Source organism: Triturus cristatus, chromosome 1_1 (assembly GCF_964204655.1).
Source record: "Triturus cristatus chromosome 1_1, aTriCri1.1, whole genome shotgun sequence".
NCBI classification, from domain to species: domain Eukaryota; kingdom Metazoa; phylum Chordata; class Amphibia; order Caudata; family Salamandridae; genus Triturus; species Triturus cristatus.
This window is the reverse complement of record NC_140579.1, coordinates 182,043,648-182,064,355: the sequence shown is the minus strand read 5'-3', so window position 1 is coordinate 182,064,355 and position 20,708 is coordinate 182,043,648. Positions and strand designations below refer to the sequence as shown.

General features: G+C 51.1%; 1 protein-coding gene across 1 annotated transcript in view; it reads right to left on the bottom strand.

Moving 5' to 3' along the window:
* Positions 1–20,708, bottom strand: part of IPO4 (importin 4) — a 3,494,625-nt gene that overhangs the window by 583,363 nt on the left and 2,890,554 nt on the right. The window contains exon 24 of the mRNA XM_085624107.1: positions 9,587–9,640. Within this exon, the coding sequence (XP_085480233.1) occupies positions 9,587–9,640 (54 nt within the window). The remainder of the gene's footprint in view (positions 1–9,586; positions 9,641–20,708) is intronic.

The window sequence follows — 20,708 nt, the reverse complement described above, 5'->3', positions numbered from 1 at the left end:
CGGTGATGGTCCGTAACCGACATCAAGCGGCTACAGTCAGCACAGGCTTTAAAACCAGGCATCCTACCGGCACCGGAGTCGAGACAAGATCAAAAAGGATCGAAAAAGTTAGTCAAAAAATGACTAAAGGGGTAGCTCTCCCGGATCTACGCTTACTGGCGCGGAAAAAAGAAGAACTGACGTCAGCGCGCGAGGGCGGCGTCTAAGTACTCCGACGACGTCATTCCGGCGTACGACGACGGACGCGGAGCAGCAGACGACGCCTAGCGACGCGCAAGGGGTATTGCTGACGAAAAATCTTCCGGATCCAGTCTGACGCCTGGGGATGTTCTAAGGTGAGGAATCTAACTAACGTGTTTCTTTCAGATATAGTATACCTATATCTACCCTTAAAATAGACACATGTGTACCTGTGAGCCACTCCTATGACAGGCCTTAACAATCCTGGAGGCAGAGTGCTTGGTAACATGTGAGATGGTGCTCTAGCATGAGCTGAGCCTGTCTGCAGCTTTCGGAACCATGTCCTTATAGCTGTTCTATGATATCGCCTACCATATACTCTTAAAGTGCCTTATAATCTTAAACGGTTATGGTAACTATGGTTTGGCTTTATCAAAACATGTCGTGTAAGGTGTCTAACACTTTGGAATAATACCCCCATACCATTTCTGGTGATGAGGATATTATTCCCCCCTTCTAGAGGGAGAGACATGTTAAAATCCTACATTGCTGTTTAACTCTGACCAAAGCCTCTGCATCACAAAATGGATGCTGCTGCCACAGACACGAGTCTGACCTCCTGCAGCTGGGAGCCCTCCCAGCCAGGGAGGCCTGGACAGTAGGTTTCCTGCTTGGGGAGGTGCTAGCACCTCCCCAGACAGACTTTAGTGTATTGGGGCAGGGAGGGCTGAAAGGAATGAGACATGCCTGGGGCACACAAGGTGCTCCATGCAAAGTCCAGTTCAAACCGGTGCTGGGGCACTCCAGCCCCAGCTCTGGCGCGAAACTGGACAAAGGAAAGGGGGTGTAACCACTCCCCTTCCTGGTCCCACCCATAGGAGGGACCTTGCAGGTAGCCCAGCCCTGGTATCAGTAGGTAGCTGAGCCCTGCTAAATTAGATTAACCTGAATCTGCAACTTGTACATAAAATCTGGACCTTCGACATTCGACCTCAGGAAGAAGACTGAAGAAATCTCCCTTGTGGCCAAGGAGTGACCACCCTGGGCAACCAGGCACCATCCAGCGACCGCTGCTTGCTTTGCGCCTGATCCTACGAGGGACGACTGCAGAGACTGACCAGCGCCGAGACTTCCAGACACCTCTGAACCAGATCCACATCTACAGCAAAGCTGAGACCCGTGGAGGCGACGAGGGACGTGGGACCGGCGACTTGGGAAAAGTGGCTAGTACCTGACTAGCGCGACCTCCGAGGCTCCCTCGAGGCTGTGCTTGGGGAATTGAGAAGCCCCCATCCCGAGCAACATCTGCAAAGAAGATCAGCTCCCCACACTTCACGTGTTCTGCGTGGGGCCTTTCTGCACCTGAGTTGCTCGACGTGTTGTCCGGTTGCTGTCCCGTTGGCTAGTGACCTCCGCGACGACGAACCTTTGTTTTCACCTTGCTTGTCCGGCTCCTCCAGACTGGCACCCGCTCCTCTGTGAAAGAGAAGCACCCCAGACCTTCCTGGTCTGCACCAGAAGCAAGTCCTCCATCCTGCGTGGGTTCCGCTTGCCAAGGCTTGTTGGGTCCTGACTCGACTTCGACGCCGCCGTCAGCAAGAGCCTTCGTGGGACAGCTCACCTCCTGGTCCTGGTCGTCCTCGACGCCTCTTGGTACCCGTGGCTGCTGCGACGAGCTTCACCTCTTCACCTGCATCTTCACGACATCGCCTGGTTCCTTCCTGGTTCCTTCCCGGCTCCTGGCTGGTGACCTAGACTCTGTCCCTTCTGCTTGCAGGTATCCTTCCTTCCTGATCCCATCCTTGGGATCCACCGGACACTCTTCACTGACTGCCTGTCAGCAACTTTCCTTCAGGCATCCATAGGAGTCAACGACGAAACCCGACGCAAGTTCACACCTATGCACCCGCAGCCCGTGGGCTAGGTAACTTGAGTACTTCGGTGCTCACAAGGGTATTGACTATCCAAGGGTCTAGTTTCCGAGTCTCGACTTGTTAGCTATACCAGAAGTGTCCTAAAACTGATAATTTCTAACAACTTCCATTTCTATCGACTTTTACGCATTACGCGTGAGTGTTTCCACTCTGCACCTGAATCCCGTCGGCCTCCCACTTCCTAACCTTTGGTAGTATAGTGTAGCCCCAGCGATTCCCTAGGCCTAGGCCTATCCTGTGTTCGTGACAGTGGTTCTTATACCACTTACTTAGTGTATGGTTTGCGTGGCCCCTAGGGCCTAACTGTATTACTTACCTGTGTGACTTAATGTATGCTTAAATAAGACTGTGTTGTACTTACCTCGAATCTCATGAAGAGTGCTGAGGGTTTGACTAGAATAAATACATTCTATTTTTATATATATCTGTTGTGGTGTCCTTTCATTTGGTATTCAAGGGATTACATATGGTATAACAGCTGGCTTCACATGCCATTCAGAGTTTAGCCTAAGACTGCTCTTGTCCATGCTACCACTAGGATAGCTGGTCTATAAGGTTGACTTTACAACCAATCACCATAAGGGTTGTTTGGACTGATACAAGGTGTACACTAGAATTAGTGACATCATATATCAGGCCAACTTCTCACAGTGATTGCTTGGGTGCCCAGTTGGATGTGATCAGGGCTTTAAGAGGAATGAAAAAACACCTGGGGGTCTCGCAAAAGCGCGCGGGCGATGTAATTAAGGGCGTGATTTAAAAACACGTCTGCTAAGAAATCTGTACTAAGCATTGTGAGCCGCCAAACTGTAAATTTGCTGCTTCTGTCATTGTATCCAGATAAATGATACAAGTAACATTTCACCTAGAAGAAGCCAGGACTATTGGCTTTGCCAGTGGTTTGTTGTATTAACTAAATAAGCAACAACTTTGGCTTTGTTGTATGTAAATAACATTACAAATTCTACAGTTCTGAAATTATTAACTATAAGGATAGTCATTGGCGTTGCATCAAAGGCACTTAAGGGTGGGTCTGCTGCAGTTAAAGAATTTTTTTTTCACCCTGAGGATGAGGGCTAAAATGGAGAGCCCGATAGGGACCTGTCTCAGCACATGGTTTTTAGAACTGCAGTTGCAGGCCACCGGCGGGACTCGGCCAACTTAAAGCCCTGAATGTGACATTGTGCCTGCAATAGATTTAGACCCTTTGGACGGAGCGTGTACATTGGGGGGGCGTGATGGTAGGCTGGCAAATTGAAATTCATACAACCTTCACTGATGTCAAACCGCAGTATTTCATGGTTAATGAATATGAAATGCCAACATATTGCGTGCACACTGCACTGATCACTACAAAAAACGTGCAATCGGTGATCATGGCCGTACTGCTGGACATATAAGGTCGCCTGCCTATTGTTTTGTGCTAAACGCGCCAATAATGGGGCATCGCAGTGCCTTTTTTGGTCCACAGTGGGCTTTGCAAACTTTTCCATCCTTCGTGAGGCTGAGTGTTGTCTGATACGTATGGAATGGCTGTTAGTTATACCAGACAGATGCCTTCAGTTCTGAACGGGCCTGGGTGTCAAAGAGAGAGACCTCCTCCCTACCCTAGCACTGGATCATGGAGGGATCTCGTGTGATAAAGAGGTGATGTCATTGCTGCCTGGGCCTCAGGACACGAGAGCTACCCTCCTCCCCAGCCCCAGTATGCAATGCAATAGGTCTCGCATTTACACAAGTTTGAGCTATTGTTATTGTAAATGACAATGCCTTTTCTTTATGTTTTGGTTTTTAAAACATAAAGAAAAGGATTTGTCATTTACAATGCCAATAGCTCAAACTCGCGTAAATGCGAGACCTATTGCATTACAGATGCTTGTTTCCACTGTTGTGCATACTGCACCAGTATGCGCTGTCATACTGTTTTGTCCTCTCTCTGGGTCTTGCTTCTGATCGACACATCGGATCCTGTGGATCCATCGGACGCTAGGCTCAGTTCCTCTTCTTTTGAGAAGCCCTGAACTGTCACTTCCGCACCAGCATTTCTGGCTCTGTGCTTTCTTTCTCTCAACCCGGTATACATACAGGGGTTTTTGTGCTGTTCTTTGACGGCTTGTGGTGCCTTTGCCTCCCATTGTCTCCGCTCTTTCAGAGCTTCGTGGTATTAGTGTTGGCTGCGCTGGCATTGCAGTCCCCACTGTGTTTCGTCACCTTGTTGACGGCTGAGTTCTCTCTAGAAGTTGGTGGGGTTCAGTGGCAGACCTGCCTCCTCAATGGGTATGGTTTGGTATCTATTCTAAGTTAAAGAATCTGTGGCTAGATGTCTCTATCAGATGGACGAGTTACTTACATTCGATAACTATGTATCTGGTAGAGACACAGTCTAGCTACAGATTCCTTAACGCCCGTCCATCCTCCCCGTTCTGCGAGGACCTTTTAGGGGTGGGCTTCCTGCATTCGCCTCCCTCTGGGTGGCTTTTTCTGCGGGGTGACATCTTCACTTCACTCCTCGTCTGAATGCTTCATTCTATTTTGCTTGCTCTCCTCCGCCCATTCTCGTGATTGGGCGGTATGCTCATGTGTCGTGTCTTTTTCCATCCTTACGCCATGGGTTGTCTGGTGTGAGATCTACTCATGTTTCCCCACCCCCCGCTCTCCCCTTCTCAATCGCCTTGGGGCCTCTTACCTCCCCTGCAGTCGATTGGTTTGAAGTCTTTTGGCTCTGCCTCCGTCTGTAGGTCTCTTACTGCGGATACAACGTCCCTTTCTGTTGCCGTCTTGTGGTGGATTGTCTTTGATCATGTGTTCCAGACTTGTCCTCCACGGTTATATATTGTGGTTGCAGACTTTGTCGTCTGCCATGATGTTTTTTCAAATATTCTTTTTGATACATCTGGTACTACATCTAAGGATGGTATACCATGAGTCCTGGTATAGATGGCCGCGATGACTGTACAGTCCTCTAGATGTGGTGTGATCCCCAGGGGCAAGCAGATTGTTAGCATTCTGTGTTTTTCCTAAGGGCTAGTTTTCAGGAATACTGCTTCTAACTGTGGTATTTTCTGAGCTACCCAGAACGGTATTTGCTCACGTTTTGTGGGCATTTTGCCCATTACTGCATGTAATGTTTGTGGAGTAATTTTAGTTGCTGTACTTTGTGTAGGGGCTGTATTTGTTGTAACTACTGCTGGTTGGACTGTAAGTTTCCTCATGACAAATAGCGTCATGTTTCTGTAAAGTTTTATCAACTCTTTGTGTTGTTCAAGTAAATCATCTTGTGGCATTGTGTCAATGTCAGGATGCGGTGTGTAGGCCGCTAATATCAGCCAAGTTGTTCCTGGTCTTCCTAAAGGACCGAGCCTTACTCTTCTTTTTGTATGGGGGAGGGTGCCTTCAAACCAGTATTCCTGTTATGTTAGTGGAATTTCAATGTCCTCATACGGAATATATTCCACTGGTATGTCATCTTGTGTGTAATAATGAAACGTTTGGAAGATGGCGACCGAGATGGCAGCGTAGGCTCCCGGCTCCGTGAATCTCCGCATCCCGCACAGATATCCTGCATGAGATCCTCAGCCTGCGCTACGTGCCCGTGTTGGTGATTGAGAGCGGCAACCGATCGTGTGATCCTGAAGCTTCTAGCGGCGGTACCGCCCGAGAAATGTTCATTTGAAGTTTGCGGCCTGTGCGGCCCTGGAGCCGGGACCTCGGGTGGACAACATGGCCGGGCTGCAGTTCAACAACAGCGGCCATTGGTGACCGGGTGGAGTCGGAATACCGAAGCGGCGCGAATATTGGCCTGAATCTCGCTGTGGTCGCTCCTATCACCGAGAATAGCGTGACGGGTGCATACCCGGGGTGACGATTCCAGGGGTTATCGGCGATCGCCTGGACCCTCGCCAGTGAACTGATCGGACGCGGCCTGTGGCTCGTCCTGATTTGCGCGGGCTGCTCCCGGTTTTCGCAGACACTGGCCCAGGGGGAGAACGACTGTCACCTGTGACCACACACTGGATACACTTTTTGCCTGCCTCCGGACCCTTGTTTGCAGTGACATGGAACTTGATGCGCTTGTGCCTGAGACCCAGTCCCCATCCGGGGTGGCCCTGCCCTGCGGCCATCTTGATAGGATGGACTCTATCATCCTGTACACTGGGTCGCAGCAAGATTGGGAGTGTGTGGCGCAGAGGAGCGTAGCGGAGCGAGCGCGGGGGGCCGTGCTGGGGTACGGTGACCTTCTCGATGCTCTCGGAGCCCTTCATTCCACCCTGGTTCACGGCGCCCGGGTTTTGGGGAGGAAGCTTGATGGTATTGCGTCAGCGTCGGAACAATTGCGGTCGGCCTGTCCCCAGGTACATAAGGCTCTGTCTCACCTTCCACAGGAGGAAAGTACCGTGACCGCCTCTGTGAATAAGGGACAGATGGAAACTTTGGACACTGTGGCAGCGTGTGGTCGGCTGGCTGTGGGGTCGGTCTGTTCCGGAGGTTTTGGACTTGAGCGGAAGGTGGTGACTTTGTCCCACGCGCGGCCTCCGGCGATCCAGGCAATCTTCACGCGACAGTCGCCTGCTCTGGCTGATTCCTCCTTCCTGGACCTCGTGTGCGGCGCAGGCCCTGGGGCAGTACTGGGAAAGGTGATCTTCCATGACGATGACTGTGTTGGTGTTCCGAAACGTCCTCCCCACATGTGTGTGTCCCTTCCTGGTCTTCTTTGGACGCTCCTCTTCCTTGTAACCTTGGACATTATAATGGGTCGCTGGGTATGCATTGGTGGATTCGCAAAGAGTGGCCAAGGATAAGGCTGATCCTTCAGAGGTTGTCATTTAATAGGCGGGCGGGCTTGGGGGTTGTGTGCTTTCACGATGTAACTAATAGTGTAGTCGGTGAATAATGCTCCCCATTTCTCTTAGATATGGCCGAACTTTTTCTGTTTACTGTTTGCGTTGGGGAGGAAGATATTGTGCGGGAGGGAGAAGCCGGGGGCATGGTTGAAGGCCCTCCTCCAGTTTATTATTACTCTCTCCCCTTTTCTGTTAGGGGGGGTTTCCTCTCTTTACCCTTTTTCTCTTTCTTCTATATTTCGGGTCTGGTTCTGGGGCGACAGGCACGCTGTGGGGGGGGGGGGCCGTAGTCATCTGCAGAGGTGCAGGGTGGGGGGTTGGGGGAGGGGCTTCTATAGTCCTTTACTTTGTTTCTATGGCCTTCTTTTTCTTCTCTTATTCTTCTTTGTCTTTCTTTTCTGGGGTCAGTGCGGTAGGTTTCCTTCGTGGCCAATCATTGTTTTTCATTTGTGCCCCATTTCCGTGGGGTTTTATGGGTCCTAGGGCAGGAGACTGCAGGCGCAAACGGCTCGTGATATCCCTCCACATCCTGAACCTCCTGTTTCAGCGCCATTGACTTGATAGATTGCTATTTATTGTTGACATTCACTATTCTGCCTGCCATTTTTCGCTGCTGAGAACTTGATTGGCACCTGATCCTTCTATCCTTTATTGTAAAATGAAAACCTTTTATATCCTGGTTTCCCTCTTGGGCTGTTCAGTGGATAAGAGAATACTAGCATGGAGAATCTGCTTCCCGAGGTGCTGCATGTGATTAGAATCTGCTTGCTGTTACTTTCACTGCTTAGCGGCCGGCCCCGAGGGTTGTAGGCCCATACTTGTCTTTATTTGCAATGTCAATAAAGGTTTTTCAAAAAAAAAAAAAAAAAAAAATAATAATGAAACGTTTGTGTTTACTATACCACCTCTGGCTGTTAAAACATGTTTAAGTAGTTTAAGGGCGAGTGCGTGTCTAACACTTGGATGAAACTGTATTCCATTCAGATCTTCCTCCTCGTCTGAGTGAGGCCTTTGTTGTGTTAACGCATCTAATGCTCCTTCCTCGTTTGTCATTTTGTCTTAGAACACGGAACACTTTTTTAAGGGGACGAAGATAAGGTTTTTGCACAATTTAGGAACAAAATGTCCTTCAAGCTTGATTAACCAGCAGCCAATAAATAGGATATTTCACCTACTCAGCTGTGGCGTTGTTGTGCCTACCCACTCCAGACGTTTCTGGCATTATGTGAGTAGGGGTCTCTGAGAATTAGCATGACTAAACTACTCAGATTCTACTGTTAAATAAGTACCCAACCAACGTTGCCAGCGCCATGTCGTGTAGTTATATTACCTATACAGGTTCTGCGCATTACCGATAACATAAGCTGTGGGTTTGGTGGCAGACTGGCTCTGAGCACCCCAACCGAGAATGTTAGCCGGGTTGCATTAGCTAGCTCACAGGGCCACTAGATTCTCCTCTTATCAGGGAGATGTTAGTTTTTGGCAACCTCAGAAAATGACAAACCTGATCGCTCAGAATCGTGGAAACAATGTATTACCTTTCGCTCAGTCACTCGTGCTCAATTATTCGGTCTCAGAGAGACACAGAAGAAACAGTCGGGCGTGTTACACTAAGAATTTATTGCACAGTTCTTCTGGTGTAAAATAGGTGTGCTGCAACAACTATTGGACAGTAGCAGATATATACGATTAGCAGTACAGTGAAAATAAAAGGATAGTACAGTTCTACCATCTTGCAATAATCATGAATACATACATGAATATAAAATGTATGATAAAAAGAGCGCGTACTCCTATGATGCCTATCTACATGTACCCAAGTGTACCTAGCATGGGAGTAGGTGTGAAGCCAATAATCCCTCTAGGATTTAGTAAAACCCCATTACCTGAAGTGAGAGTGTGTGGGACTCCGTCCTGGTCTCGAGTTGGACAACCCGCGAGGGATGTGTTAGACCACTGTCAGCTGGAGCGTCTGCATGCAGAAGCCTCAGTGTCTCTGGTCAGTGTGTCGGCCTGAAAGTCTCGGTCTCCTCCTCCAACCCAAGCAAGATGTGCTGTATTTATACAGAAAGTATCTAGGGTTTCTTGGTCTCTTGTATTAGCCATTGTTGGATTGAGGATGACGTATGGGATGAACCTTGTACATAGATATTATGCAGGTGGTGTAGCCTCTGCCTGGTTTCCAAGCACCCTTATGCATATTCATTCCTACTGTATGATTCTATTGATGAAGTTATAGGACGCTTTTGTTCAGGGGAAAAAAACCTCCTTCTGCGCCCAGGAATAGAACTAGGTAAAGGTTCAATCCTAAAGGCTGGTTACTGTGTAGTGTAAGAGATAGTTTAGGTGTAGGTATACTATTACCCGGGCCTATATTAGAGTACCTATATGAAACATAACAAAATGCAATAACCAATTATAATACAAGCTCCTCAAATTGTATATGCAAGAGAAACTTTTCTCCTGAGTGGATTCTGCAGAAGTTCATCCAACATGAAATGCTGGAAGAGCTACAGCCCTGGAGCAGCTTGTAGGTGGGATAAAACAGCTCCCACAGTGTTATGATTCCCTGAACTCAAATGTAAAGCATATTGATTTAAATGGACAGTTTAGCAAAAATTCCACACTCACCTGTTGCTCCTCATCATCCTGAGTATCTTCAGCCTCTGGATCCTGGCATGCAGTCTGCAAGATTTGGGAAAAATTAGTTCTCGCACAAATTGGACATCCTTCATTGAAGTCTATCAAAGAACAGTTTTCACAGTAATTGAAATACTTGGAAGTAAAAGCAGCTTTACCAACTCCAAGACCTTTGCCCACATTTGTCACCAGCTAGTTTCTATCCCCTCTGCCCTCTTCATGCCTAGATAAGGTTAGGGCGGAGGATTTTGCCTGGTTGGAATGAGCTTGATGCATAGCAATATCTAGAGGAATGAAAGCCTTTTCTGAATTACCTTTTCTTTTTTGCAACCAGTGCACCCTATGAAGAGGTGGTTCCCATACGTAATCACTTTAGTGAAGTAAATGCACAAGTTACTACTTGTGTAACGATATATCTGTAAGAGACATTAGTTAGTGATAGATTCCTTACCTTAGAATATCCCCAGGTGTCAGGCTGGATCCGGAAAGTTTTTTCGCTAGCAGTACCCCTGCGTGTCAGTAGGTGGCGTCGTGCGGCTCCGTGTCCGTCGCTGGCGTAATAAGTGCCGGGATGACGTCACGGAGACTACTTAGGCGCCACCCATGCGCGCTGAGGTCAGTTCTGTACACGACTTTCCGCACCAGGAATGCAGAGCCATGCAAGAAACTTTCAACTGGTGCCATGAAACTAGGGCCCTGAAAGGGGGATGACCTTAACCCTAGAAATCAGTTTGCAGAACGAGGAGGATGGGTGGGGCGGTAAGGAATCTATCACTAACTAATGTCTCTTACAGATATATCGTTACACAAGTAGTAACTTGTGCATCTGAAAGAGACAGGTTAGTGATAGATTCCTTACCTTAGAATAGATAACCCAGCAATACCAATTCCGGTGGTGGGTCTGCGAACAAGATTACACCAGAAAGTCACGGAGAACAGAACGTCCACAGAAGCCGTTGCTTGGTAAACGTGTGCAGCGAGGCCCACGTAGCTGGCTGACAAATGTCCTGCAAGGGGACACCGCGTCCCAAGGCAGTAGTGGCTGCCGTTGCCCTGGTAGAATGGGCACGCAGCCACACAGGAGGCTCCTTCTTAGCCAACGAGTTTTAGGCCTTGATGCAGAGAAAGACCCACCGAGAGATGGTCCGCTTGTGCACAGCCCAACCTCTTTTTGCGCCTACGTAGCCAACAAAGAGCTGGTCATCCACCCGGAACGGTCGTGTGCGCTGCAGGTAGAACGAGAGCGCATGTTTTAGGTCCAGACGGTGGAGCCTCTCTTCCTCTTTCGAATGATGCGGAGGCGGAAAGAAGGTGGGCAAAGTGATGGTCTGCCCGATGTGGAAGGGCGTGACAACCTTTAGCAAGAAAGAAGGACAGATCCTTAAAACCACCTTGACCGGATGAACAGAAAGGAAAGGAGGTTTGGAAGAAAGAGCCTGAAGCTCACTCACTCTTCTGGCAGAGGTGATAACTAACAGGAAACCCGTCTTGAGAGTGAGAAGACTCAAAGGACAGGTATGAAGGGGCTCAAAGGGAGCACACATCAGATATGTCAAGACGAGGTTCAAGTCCCATTGAGGCATTATGAACGGCACAGGAGGAAATGTGTGCGTAATGCCTTTTAGGAAACGGTTAACAACCGGGTGTGAGAAGTTGGCCTGATGTATGATGTCACTAGTTCTAGTGTACACCTTATATCAGTCCAAACAACCCTTATGGTGATTGGTTGTAAAGTCAACCTTATAGACCAGCTATCCTAGTGGTAGCATGGACAAGAGCAGTCTTAGGCTAAACTCTGAATGGCATGTGAAGCCAGCTGTGATACCATATATAATCCCTTGAATACCAAATGAAAGGACACCACAACAGATATATATATAAAATAAAGTGTATTTATTCTAGTCAAACCCTCAGCACTCTTTATGAGATTAGAGGTAAGTACAACACAGTCTTATTTAAGCATACATTAAGTCACACAGGTAAGTAATACAGTTAGGCCCTAGGGGCCACGCAAACCATATACTAAAGAAGTGGTATAAGGACCACTGTCACGGAAATAGGATAGGCCTAGGCCTAGGGAATCGCTGGGGCTACACTACACTAGCAACAGTTAGGAAGTGGGAGGCCCACGGGATTCAGGTGCAGAGTGGAAACACTCACGCGTAATGCGTAAAAGTCGATAGAAATAGTACTTGTTAGAAATTAACAGTTTAAGGACACTTCTGAAGCAGCTAGAGAGTCGAGACTCGGAAACTAGACCCTAGGATAGTCACTACCCTTGGGAGCACCGAAGTACCCAAGTTACCTAGCCCACGGGCTGCGGGTGTCTAGGTGTGAACTTGCGTCGGGTTTCGTCGTGGACTTCTATGGATGCCTGAAGGAAAGTTACTGACAGGCAGTCAGTGAAGAGTGTTCGGTGGATCCCGAGGCTGGGATCAAGAAGAGAGGATACCTGCAAGCAGAAGGGACAGAGTCAAGGTCACTAGCCAGTGACCACGTGGAACCAGGAAGGAACCAGGCGATGTCGTGAAGATTGCAGGTGAAAGGTGAAGCTTGTCGCTGCAGCCACGGGTACCAGGAGACGTCGAGGACGACCAGGACCAGGAGGCGAGCTGTCCCACGAAGGCTCTTACTGTCGGCGTCGTCGAAGTCGAACTAGGACTCACCAAGCCTTGACAAGCGGAACCCATGAAGAACGGAGGACTTGCTTCTGGTGCAGACCAGGAAGGTCTGGGGTGCTTCTCTTTTGCAAAGAAGCGGGAGCCAGTCTGGAGGAGCCAAACCAGCAGTGAAGATTTCAAGGTGTGTCGTCACAAAGGTCACTAGCCAACGGGCAAGCAACCGGACAGACGCGGCAAGCAGGAAAATGCAGAAGGGCCCCACGCAGGACTCGTGGCGTGTGGGGGGCTGATCTTCGGTGCAGATGGTGCTTGGGGTTGGGGCTTCTCAATCCCCGGTGCACAACTTCGAGGGTGCTTCAGAAGCTGCGCTGGAAGATACTCGCCACTTTTCCCAGGTAGCCGGTCCCACGTCTCTCGTCGCCTCCACGGATCTCAGCTCGGCTGTGGATGTGGATCAGGGTCGGAGAAGTCTGGAAGTCAAGGCTCTGGTCGGGCTCTGCAGTCGGTCCCTCGTAGAACTTCAGCAAAGCAAAGGGTAGTCTCTTGATGGTGCCTGTTTGCACAGGGTAGCCACTCCTTGGCCACAAGGGAGATTCTTCAGTCTTCTTCTTTCGTCGAATGTCGAAGGTCCAGAGTTTCTGTTCAAGTTGCAGGTTCAGGATAATCTAATCTCCTGGGGCCCAGCTACCACTCTTATACTAATCTGGGGGGCTGGGTTACCTGCTAGGTCACGCCTTATGGGTGGGACCTGGGAGGGGGGTGGTTACACCCCCTTCCCTTTGTCCAGTTTCGCGCCAGGACTGGGGCTGGAGTGCCCCAGCACCGGTTTGAACTGGACTATGCATGGAACACCTTGTGTGCCCCAGGCATGTCTCATTCCTTTCAGCCCTCCCTGCCCCAATACACTAAAGTCTGTCTGGGGAGGTGCTAGCACCTCCCCAAGCAGAAAACATGTTGTCCAAGCCTCCCTTGCCGGGATCACTCCCAGCAGCAGGAGGTCAGACTCGTGTCTGTGGCAGCAGCATCCATTTTGTGATGCTGGGGCTCTGGTTAACTTTAACCGGGTAAGTAGGTTACAACATGTCTTCTCCCTCTAGAAGGGAGGGATAATATCCTCATCCCCAGAAATGGGATGGGGGTATTATTCCAAAGTGTTAGACACCTTACACGACATGTTTTGATAAAGCCAAACCATAGTTACCATAACCGTTTAAGATTATAAGGTACTTTAAGAGTATATGGTAGGCTATATCATAGAACAGCTATAAGGACATGGTTCCGAAAGCTGCAGACAGGCTCAGCTCATGCTAGAGCACCATCGCACATGTTACCAAGCACTCTGCCTCCAGGATTGATAAGGCCTGCCATAGGAGTGGCTGATAGGTACACATGTGTCTATATGTAAGTTACGTATAGGAATACTACACCTAAGCAAGGAGTGATTACACGACCTTGCCCCAGCTGAGTGATCAGCCAGTTGTGTCATAATGGAAGGCCAGGCCAGGGGTGGCATAATACATGCTGCAGCCCCTGGTAGGCCTAGGGTACACCTATGCCCTGGTTACCTAAGGTACACTGTACAGGGGCCAATAAGTTGATCCTATCCAAATGGGTTATGCACCTAAAGTACATAGTATCAATTTAGAGAGAGAACAGCGGGCTGTTGGTCTGATTAGCAGGCCCACAGCCACATCTAAGTCGAAAACCAGTAAAGCAAAAGCAAAAAGTGGGGGTGAACATAGAAAGCAGACCCTACTCTCCTACACCGGGGACTTAAAAAGAGAAGGCTGATCAGGAAGCCGTAAAAAGGCGGAGATGGCCGAAAGATAACCTTTGATAGTGCCCAGAGCAGAGCCCTGCTGGGCCAAAGAAAGGAGGAACATAAGGACTTCGGAAAGAGGGCAGAAAGGGGATCCAAAGCTTTAGCTGTGCACCATGCCACAAACTTGTTCTACCTGCAGGCGTATACCGTTTTAGTGGAGGGACGCCTGTCTGCTACAATGACATCACAGACTTCGGGAGGAAGATCAAAAGCTGTCAACTGTCGCCGCTCAATCTCCACACATGGAGGTGGAGGCTGGACAGTTTCGGGTGGAGGACCGTCCCCTGCTGCTGCGACAAGAGATCCTCCCGAAGAGGGAGTCGGAGCGGGGGATCGATCGCCATGCTGAGTAGTTCGGGATACCAGTATCTTCGTGCCCAATCCGGAGCCATAAGGATGACTTGGGCCCGGTCACGCCGAATCTTCTTCAGCACTCCGGGCAGAAGTGGTATAGGCGGAAAGGCGTACAATAGACCGCAACTCCACTCGCGACGAAAAGAGTCGCCTTGCGAGTGCCGCCTTGGAAATTCAGAACTGAAGACATTGTGCGTTCTCTTCTGTGGCGAATAGATCTAACCAAGGCTCTCCTCACTGCAGAAAGAGACCTTGCACCACTTCCGAGGGAAGACACCATTTATGATCCATCAAGCACCGGCGGCTGAGTTCGTCCGCCCTGGCGTTCAGAGAACCTGCCAGGTGTTGAACCATCAAGGTGATGCCGTGATGTTCCAGCCATGTCCAGAGGCGCAGAGCCTCCTGACATAGGGTTCAGTTTGTTGCAATATCACATGGCGGTGGTGTTGTCCGTGAACACCTGCACCACACTTCCCCGGATAGAGGAAGGAATGCCTTCAGTGCAAGTCGGATCGCCCAAAGCTCCAACAGATTGATATGGAGCCGGGACTCCGCCGGAGACCAGAGGCCTCTGATCTCCGCCTCTCCCAAGTGGCCGCCCCATCCCAAAAGGGACGCATCCTTCACAACTGAATGTTCTGGTTGGGGAAGGGAGAGGGATCTGCCATTGACCCAATTGCGATTCGTGAGCCACCACTGCAATTACCGTGCAGTGCCCTCCGAGATCTGGACATGATCGGACAGGTTGCCCTGATGCTGCGCCCACTAGAACTCGGGAGGGGAAACCTGAAACAGCGTCGAATCCAGAACCGCTCCGATGAAGGGGAGCTTTTGAGGGGGACTCAGGTGCGACTTCAGCACGTTGATGGAGAACCCCAGCAAATGCAGGAGGTCGGCCGTAGTCTGAAGGTGGTTGACAACTGCCTGGGGCGAGCCCGCCTTCAACAACCAGTCATCGAGGTAAGAGAAGACTGACACCCCCGACCTGCGCAGGTGAGCTGCGACCACCGCCATCACCTTCGTGAACACCCGAGGGGCGCTGGTAAGGCAGAAGGGGAGCACGGCAAACTGAAAATGCTCCTGGCCTACCGTGAACCGCAGGTAACGCCGGTGGGCCGGCAGGACGGGGACGTGAAAATATGCGTCCTGCAAGTCCAACACTACCATCCAGTCTCCAGGGTCGAGGGCAGCCAGGACCTGAGCCAGAGTCACCATTTTGAATTTCTCCTTCCGGAGGAAGCGATTGACGTTCCAGAGGTCCAATATGGGGCGCAGGCCCCCCTTGTCCTTCTTGGGGACCAGAAAGTAGTGGGAATAACAACCACTCCCTACTTCCGGCCCAGGAACGCACTCGATGGCCCCCTTGGCCAAGAGGGCTGTGACTTCCTGCTGGAGAAGTACCAAGTGATCCCCCAACATGCAGTGGCACCGAGGTGGCATGGCTGGAGGGGAGGACTGAAAGGGACGGGAATAACCCCTGCAGATGATCTGCAACACCCACTTGTCCAATGTGATGTCGTGCCAGTGGGGGAGGTGGTGGCAGATCCTGCCACCCACCTGCGTGGGGTGCTCCACAAAGCTCGGATTAGGAAGGTTTGGAGGTAGAAGCAGCGGGGGAGGAGTTGGACTGACCCCCACGCTGATTGTCAGACCCACCCCTGCGGAAACCACGTCCGTGCTGAGCCTGGTTCTGTACAGGCTTGCTGAAGGAACGTGCAGGGGCGCCTCTGCCGTGGTCACAAAAGGAACGAAAAACAGGAGTGGCCGGGCTCTTTACAGAAAGACCCAAGGACTTGGCCGTGGCTCGCGAGTCCTTAAAACGCTCCAGCGCTATGTCGGCGTTATCGCCAAACAAGCGAGTGCCATCAAAGGGCATGTCCATGAGCGAGCTCTGGACATCGGGCGAGTACCCAGTAGATCGCAACCAGGCGTGGCGACGCAGCACCACAGTCGTAGAAATCGCCCTACCCAGTGAGTCCGCGGTGTCCAAACCACACCGAATGGCGAATTTAGCCGCATCTTCACGCTCAGTAACAGTTTGGGACAGCACGGCGTGGATCTCCTCAGGACACTGAGGCAACACCTGTGCAACTGTATCCCACACCGAGTGGGAATAGCGTCCCAATAAGCGGGCGGTGTTCACTGACCGCAGCCCCAAGCTGGCAGAAGAGAACAACCGCATACCGAACTGCTCCAGCTTCTTAGACTCCTTATCCGGCGGAGCGGTGGGAAAGGCACTCTGTGACGTCGAGGCTTGGATGACCAGCCTCTCAGGCGTAGGATGAGTGGTCAGAAACACGGGGTCACCAGGAGCCGGGTGATGACGCCTGACGACATTCTTATCCATAGGGGCCCCTGTGGCTGGCCGCGACCAAGTGCCCAACAAGACGTCAGTGAGGGCGTTGTTAAAGGGGAGCAGGGGCTCCGGCGAAGTGGATGCCGTCTGGAGCACCTCAGTGAGGAGATTAGTTTTGAGGGCCACCGTAGGAAGATCGAGGTTGAGGACCTCAGCCGCCCCACGGAGCACCATCGTGTAGGTGGCGCCCTCCTCTATGGTAGGCGGGGGAGAGGCAAACCTCGGGTCAGAAGAGACATCGAGGTCGCCGGCGTCCTCCAAGTCGTCCACCTAGTCCTGCTCGGAGTCAAACTGATGGGCAAGAGGGTCCTCGGACCCTTCCCAGTCGTCCTCCACCTCTGTTGCATGGGGAACAGACCGTGGCGGCAGAGCTGGAGCCGGAGAAGGAACATACGGCGTCTGAAACGGCGCTGGGTACGGCACCACGTCCCAATGCGGATCCCAGATAGGAACAAAATGGTCCTGGAACCGGGGCAAAGGCAGGACAAACGGCACCCACTGCAGCACGGAAGGCAGAGCCGAGGGTGGTGCTGGGGCCGGAGCCGGCAGCGCTGGACCTTGTGGCGCTGGGGCCAGAGCCAACGGCGCAGGATTCTGTGGCGCCGAAGCTGGACCCGCCGGCGGCGCAACAGGATCTGGAAACGGGACCGCGGGGTCCGAAGGCGTGCCAGCGGAAGCCCGAGGCCTAAAAAGGCAGTCCATGGTAGCAAGAAATTCTTGCACCTGTTCGTGAGTCGCTGACGGACCCGGGTAAGGCGGGTAGGCCGCGGGACTCCCAGGCTCCAAAGGAGCCGCAGGGGCAGAACCCCTGTCCCCCTCGTCCGCATCCGAGGACCGATTGGGGGACGTTGGAGAGCGAACACGCTTCTTCGACTTCTTTTTATATCGTCGCTTACCCGAATCCGAGGGCGAAGACTTAGAGCCCGAGGAGCGACGACTGCGGCCCCGCAAGCGTTCCTGGGAACGGACCCTGGACCTGAAACGGCACTGGGACGAGTGTCGGACCTCCAGCAGCTTCCGGCGCTGCTCCCTCAAGGCCTTCGGGGTCATGGCCCGACAGTCCCGGTGGTCTGTCTCCAGGCAGTAGAGGCAAACATCGTGGGGGTCCGCCACCGACATATTGTGACGGCAGGCCCCACAAGACTTAAATCCAGGCATCCCTATGTGCACCAAGGAGAAAAGGAGACAAAAAGTCTCAAAAAGGGTAGTCAAAAAGTGACTAAGGTACATGCTCTAACCGGATCTGCGCTTGCCGGCGCGGAAAAAGAGAGAACTGACGTCAGAGCGCATGAGTGGTGCCTAAGTAGTCTCCGTGACATCATCTCGGCGCTTTCGATGCCAGCAACGGACGCGGAGCCGCACGCCGCCACCTACTGACACCCAGGGGTACTGCTAGCAAAACTTTCTGGATCCAGTCTGACGCCTGGGGATATTCTAAGGTAAGGAATCTATCACTAACTTGTCTCTTTCAGATACTAAAGATAGACAGGGAAACTGCTCCCCCTCGATACAACAATTGGATGTGATATTGTACGTCAAAACATGTAACTGCCTCCCCGTATCAAAGGGGTAAAAAAGCTCTCAATTGTAGCCTGATTTTCCAAAATCCCACAACATTTCTGTGAAGGATTCTCGTCAGAGCTGACAACATCACACAATTCGGAGGAGCACACAAACCTGGAGAGGATGCATATGTAACAAGAGTCATCAACCTTTGCCATTAGGGATGTGAAAATTCTTCCCTCTGCAAATTATCTACTTCATTTCGCAATTACAACAGGGGACTGATCAAAATCTTGTCCCTCAGAATCCCATAATACTGATTGCAATAATCGCACAGAGAATGACATCCAACTGCAAATAAGCCTGTGGAGCCAAAAACAGCCAGGCAGCTAAGACACAGCAGCAATATTGACCTGGGGGACTAAATGCATATCATCAAATAGGAGAAACGAATATGTTACTTACCATTGGTAATCATGAACAAGTTACTTACCTTCGGTAACGATGAATCTGTAAGAAACATTAGTTAGTTAGATTCCTCACGTTAGAATATCCCCAGGCGTCAGGATGGATCCGGAAAGATTTTTTGTCAGCAATACCCCTTGCGCGTCACTAGGCGTCGTCTGCGGCTCCGCCTCCGTCGTCGGCGTCGTGCTCCGGAATGACGTCGTCGGAGTACTTAGACGCCGCCCGCGCACGCTGTCGTCAGTTCTTGTACATAGCTTTCCGCGCCAGGAACGCAGAGCCATGCAAGAGACCGACACTGGTGCCAAAAAATCTAGGGCCCTAGAAAGGATAGCCTTAACCCTAGATGTCGGTTCGCACAACGGGGAGGATGGGTGGGTCGGTGAGGAATCTAACTAACTAATGTTTCTTACAGATACATCGTTACCAAAGGTAAGTAACTTGTTCATCTGAAAGAAACACGTTAGTTAGATTCCTCACCTTAGAATAGATACCCCAGCAATACCAACCCCGGTGGTGGGTCTGAGAACCAAGATCACACCAGAAAGTCCTGGAGAACAGAATGGCCAAAGAAGCCGTCTCTCCGGACTTGGTTGTCCAGGAAATAGTGCTTGGCGAACGTGTGCAGCGAGGCCCACGTTGCTGCCTGACAGATGTCCTGCAAAGGGACTCCCCGTCCCAGGGCAGTAGTAGCCGCGGTGGCCCGGGTGGAATGGGCTCTCAGCCCTACAGGAGGGTCTTTTTTAGCGAAGAAGTAACAAGCCTTTATACACAATACGACCCACCGTGAGATGGTCTGCTTGTGTACTACCCTTCCCTTCTTAGCACCCACGTATCCAACAAAAAGCTGGTCGTCCACCCGGAACTGTTTGGTGCGGTCCAAATAAAAGGACAGTGCCCGTTTTGGGTCCAGACGGTGAAGACTCTCTTCCACTTTCGAAGGATGCGGAGGCGGAAAGAAGGTGGGCAAGGTGAAAGATTGCCCAATGTGAAAGGGAGTTACCACGAGGACGAGTCCGGAGGACAACCTTGTCCGGATGAACAGAAAGAAAAGGAGGCTTAGACGATAACGCCTGGAGCTCATTCACCCGTCTAGCCGAGGTGATAGCTACCAGGAAAGCAGTCTTAAGAGTCAGAAGACGAATGGGACAATTGTGAAGAGGCTCAAAGGGAGCGCACATCAGAAAGGTCAAGACTAAATTAAAATCCCACTGAGGCATTACGAAGAGGACAGGAGGAAACATGTGAGTAATGCCCTTAAGGAAACGAGAAACAACAGGGGATTTGAAAAGAGAAGGCTGATCAGGAAGTCGTAAGAAAGCAGAGATAGCGGATAGATAACCTTTCAAGGTGCCCAAAGCAGAGCCCTGCTGGGCTAGAGAGAGAAGAAAGAGGAGAGCCTCAGAAAGAGGGGCGGAAAGGGGATCCACAGCCTTTGCTGTGCACCATGCCACACATTTGTTCCACCTGCAGGCGTATACTGTTTTAGTGGAGGGATGCCTGGCTGCTAGAATAACGTCACAGACTGCAGGAGGCAAGTCAAATGGCATCAACTGTTGCCGCTCAATCTCCACTCATGGAGGTGGAGACTGGACAGGTTCGGGTGGAGAACCGTCCCCTGCTGCAGCGACAGAAGGTCCTCCCGAAGAGGCAGTCGTGTCGGAGGATCGATTGACATACTGAGTAGCTCGGGATACCCGTACCTTCGTGCCCAATCCGGAGCCACTAAGATGACTTGGGCCCGGTCGCACCTGATCTTCTTCAGCAGAAGTGGTATAGGCAGAAAGGCGTACAACAGACCGCAACTCCACTCGTGACGAAAGGCGTCCCCGAGCGAGTGCCGCCTTGGAAACTCCAACGCGCAGAACTGCGGACATTGCGCGTTCTCTTCGGTGGCGAATAGATCTAACCAAGGCTCTCCCCACTGCCGAAAGAGGCCTTGTGCCACGTCCGAGTTTAGACGCCATTCGTGATCCATCATGCACCGGCGGC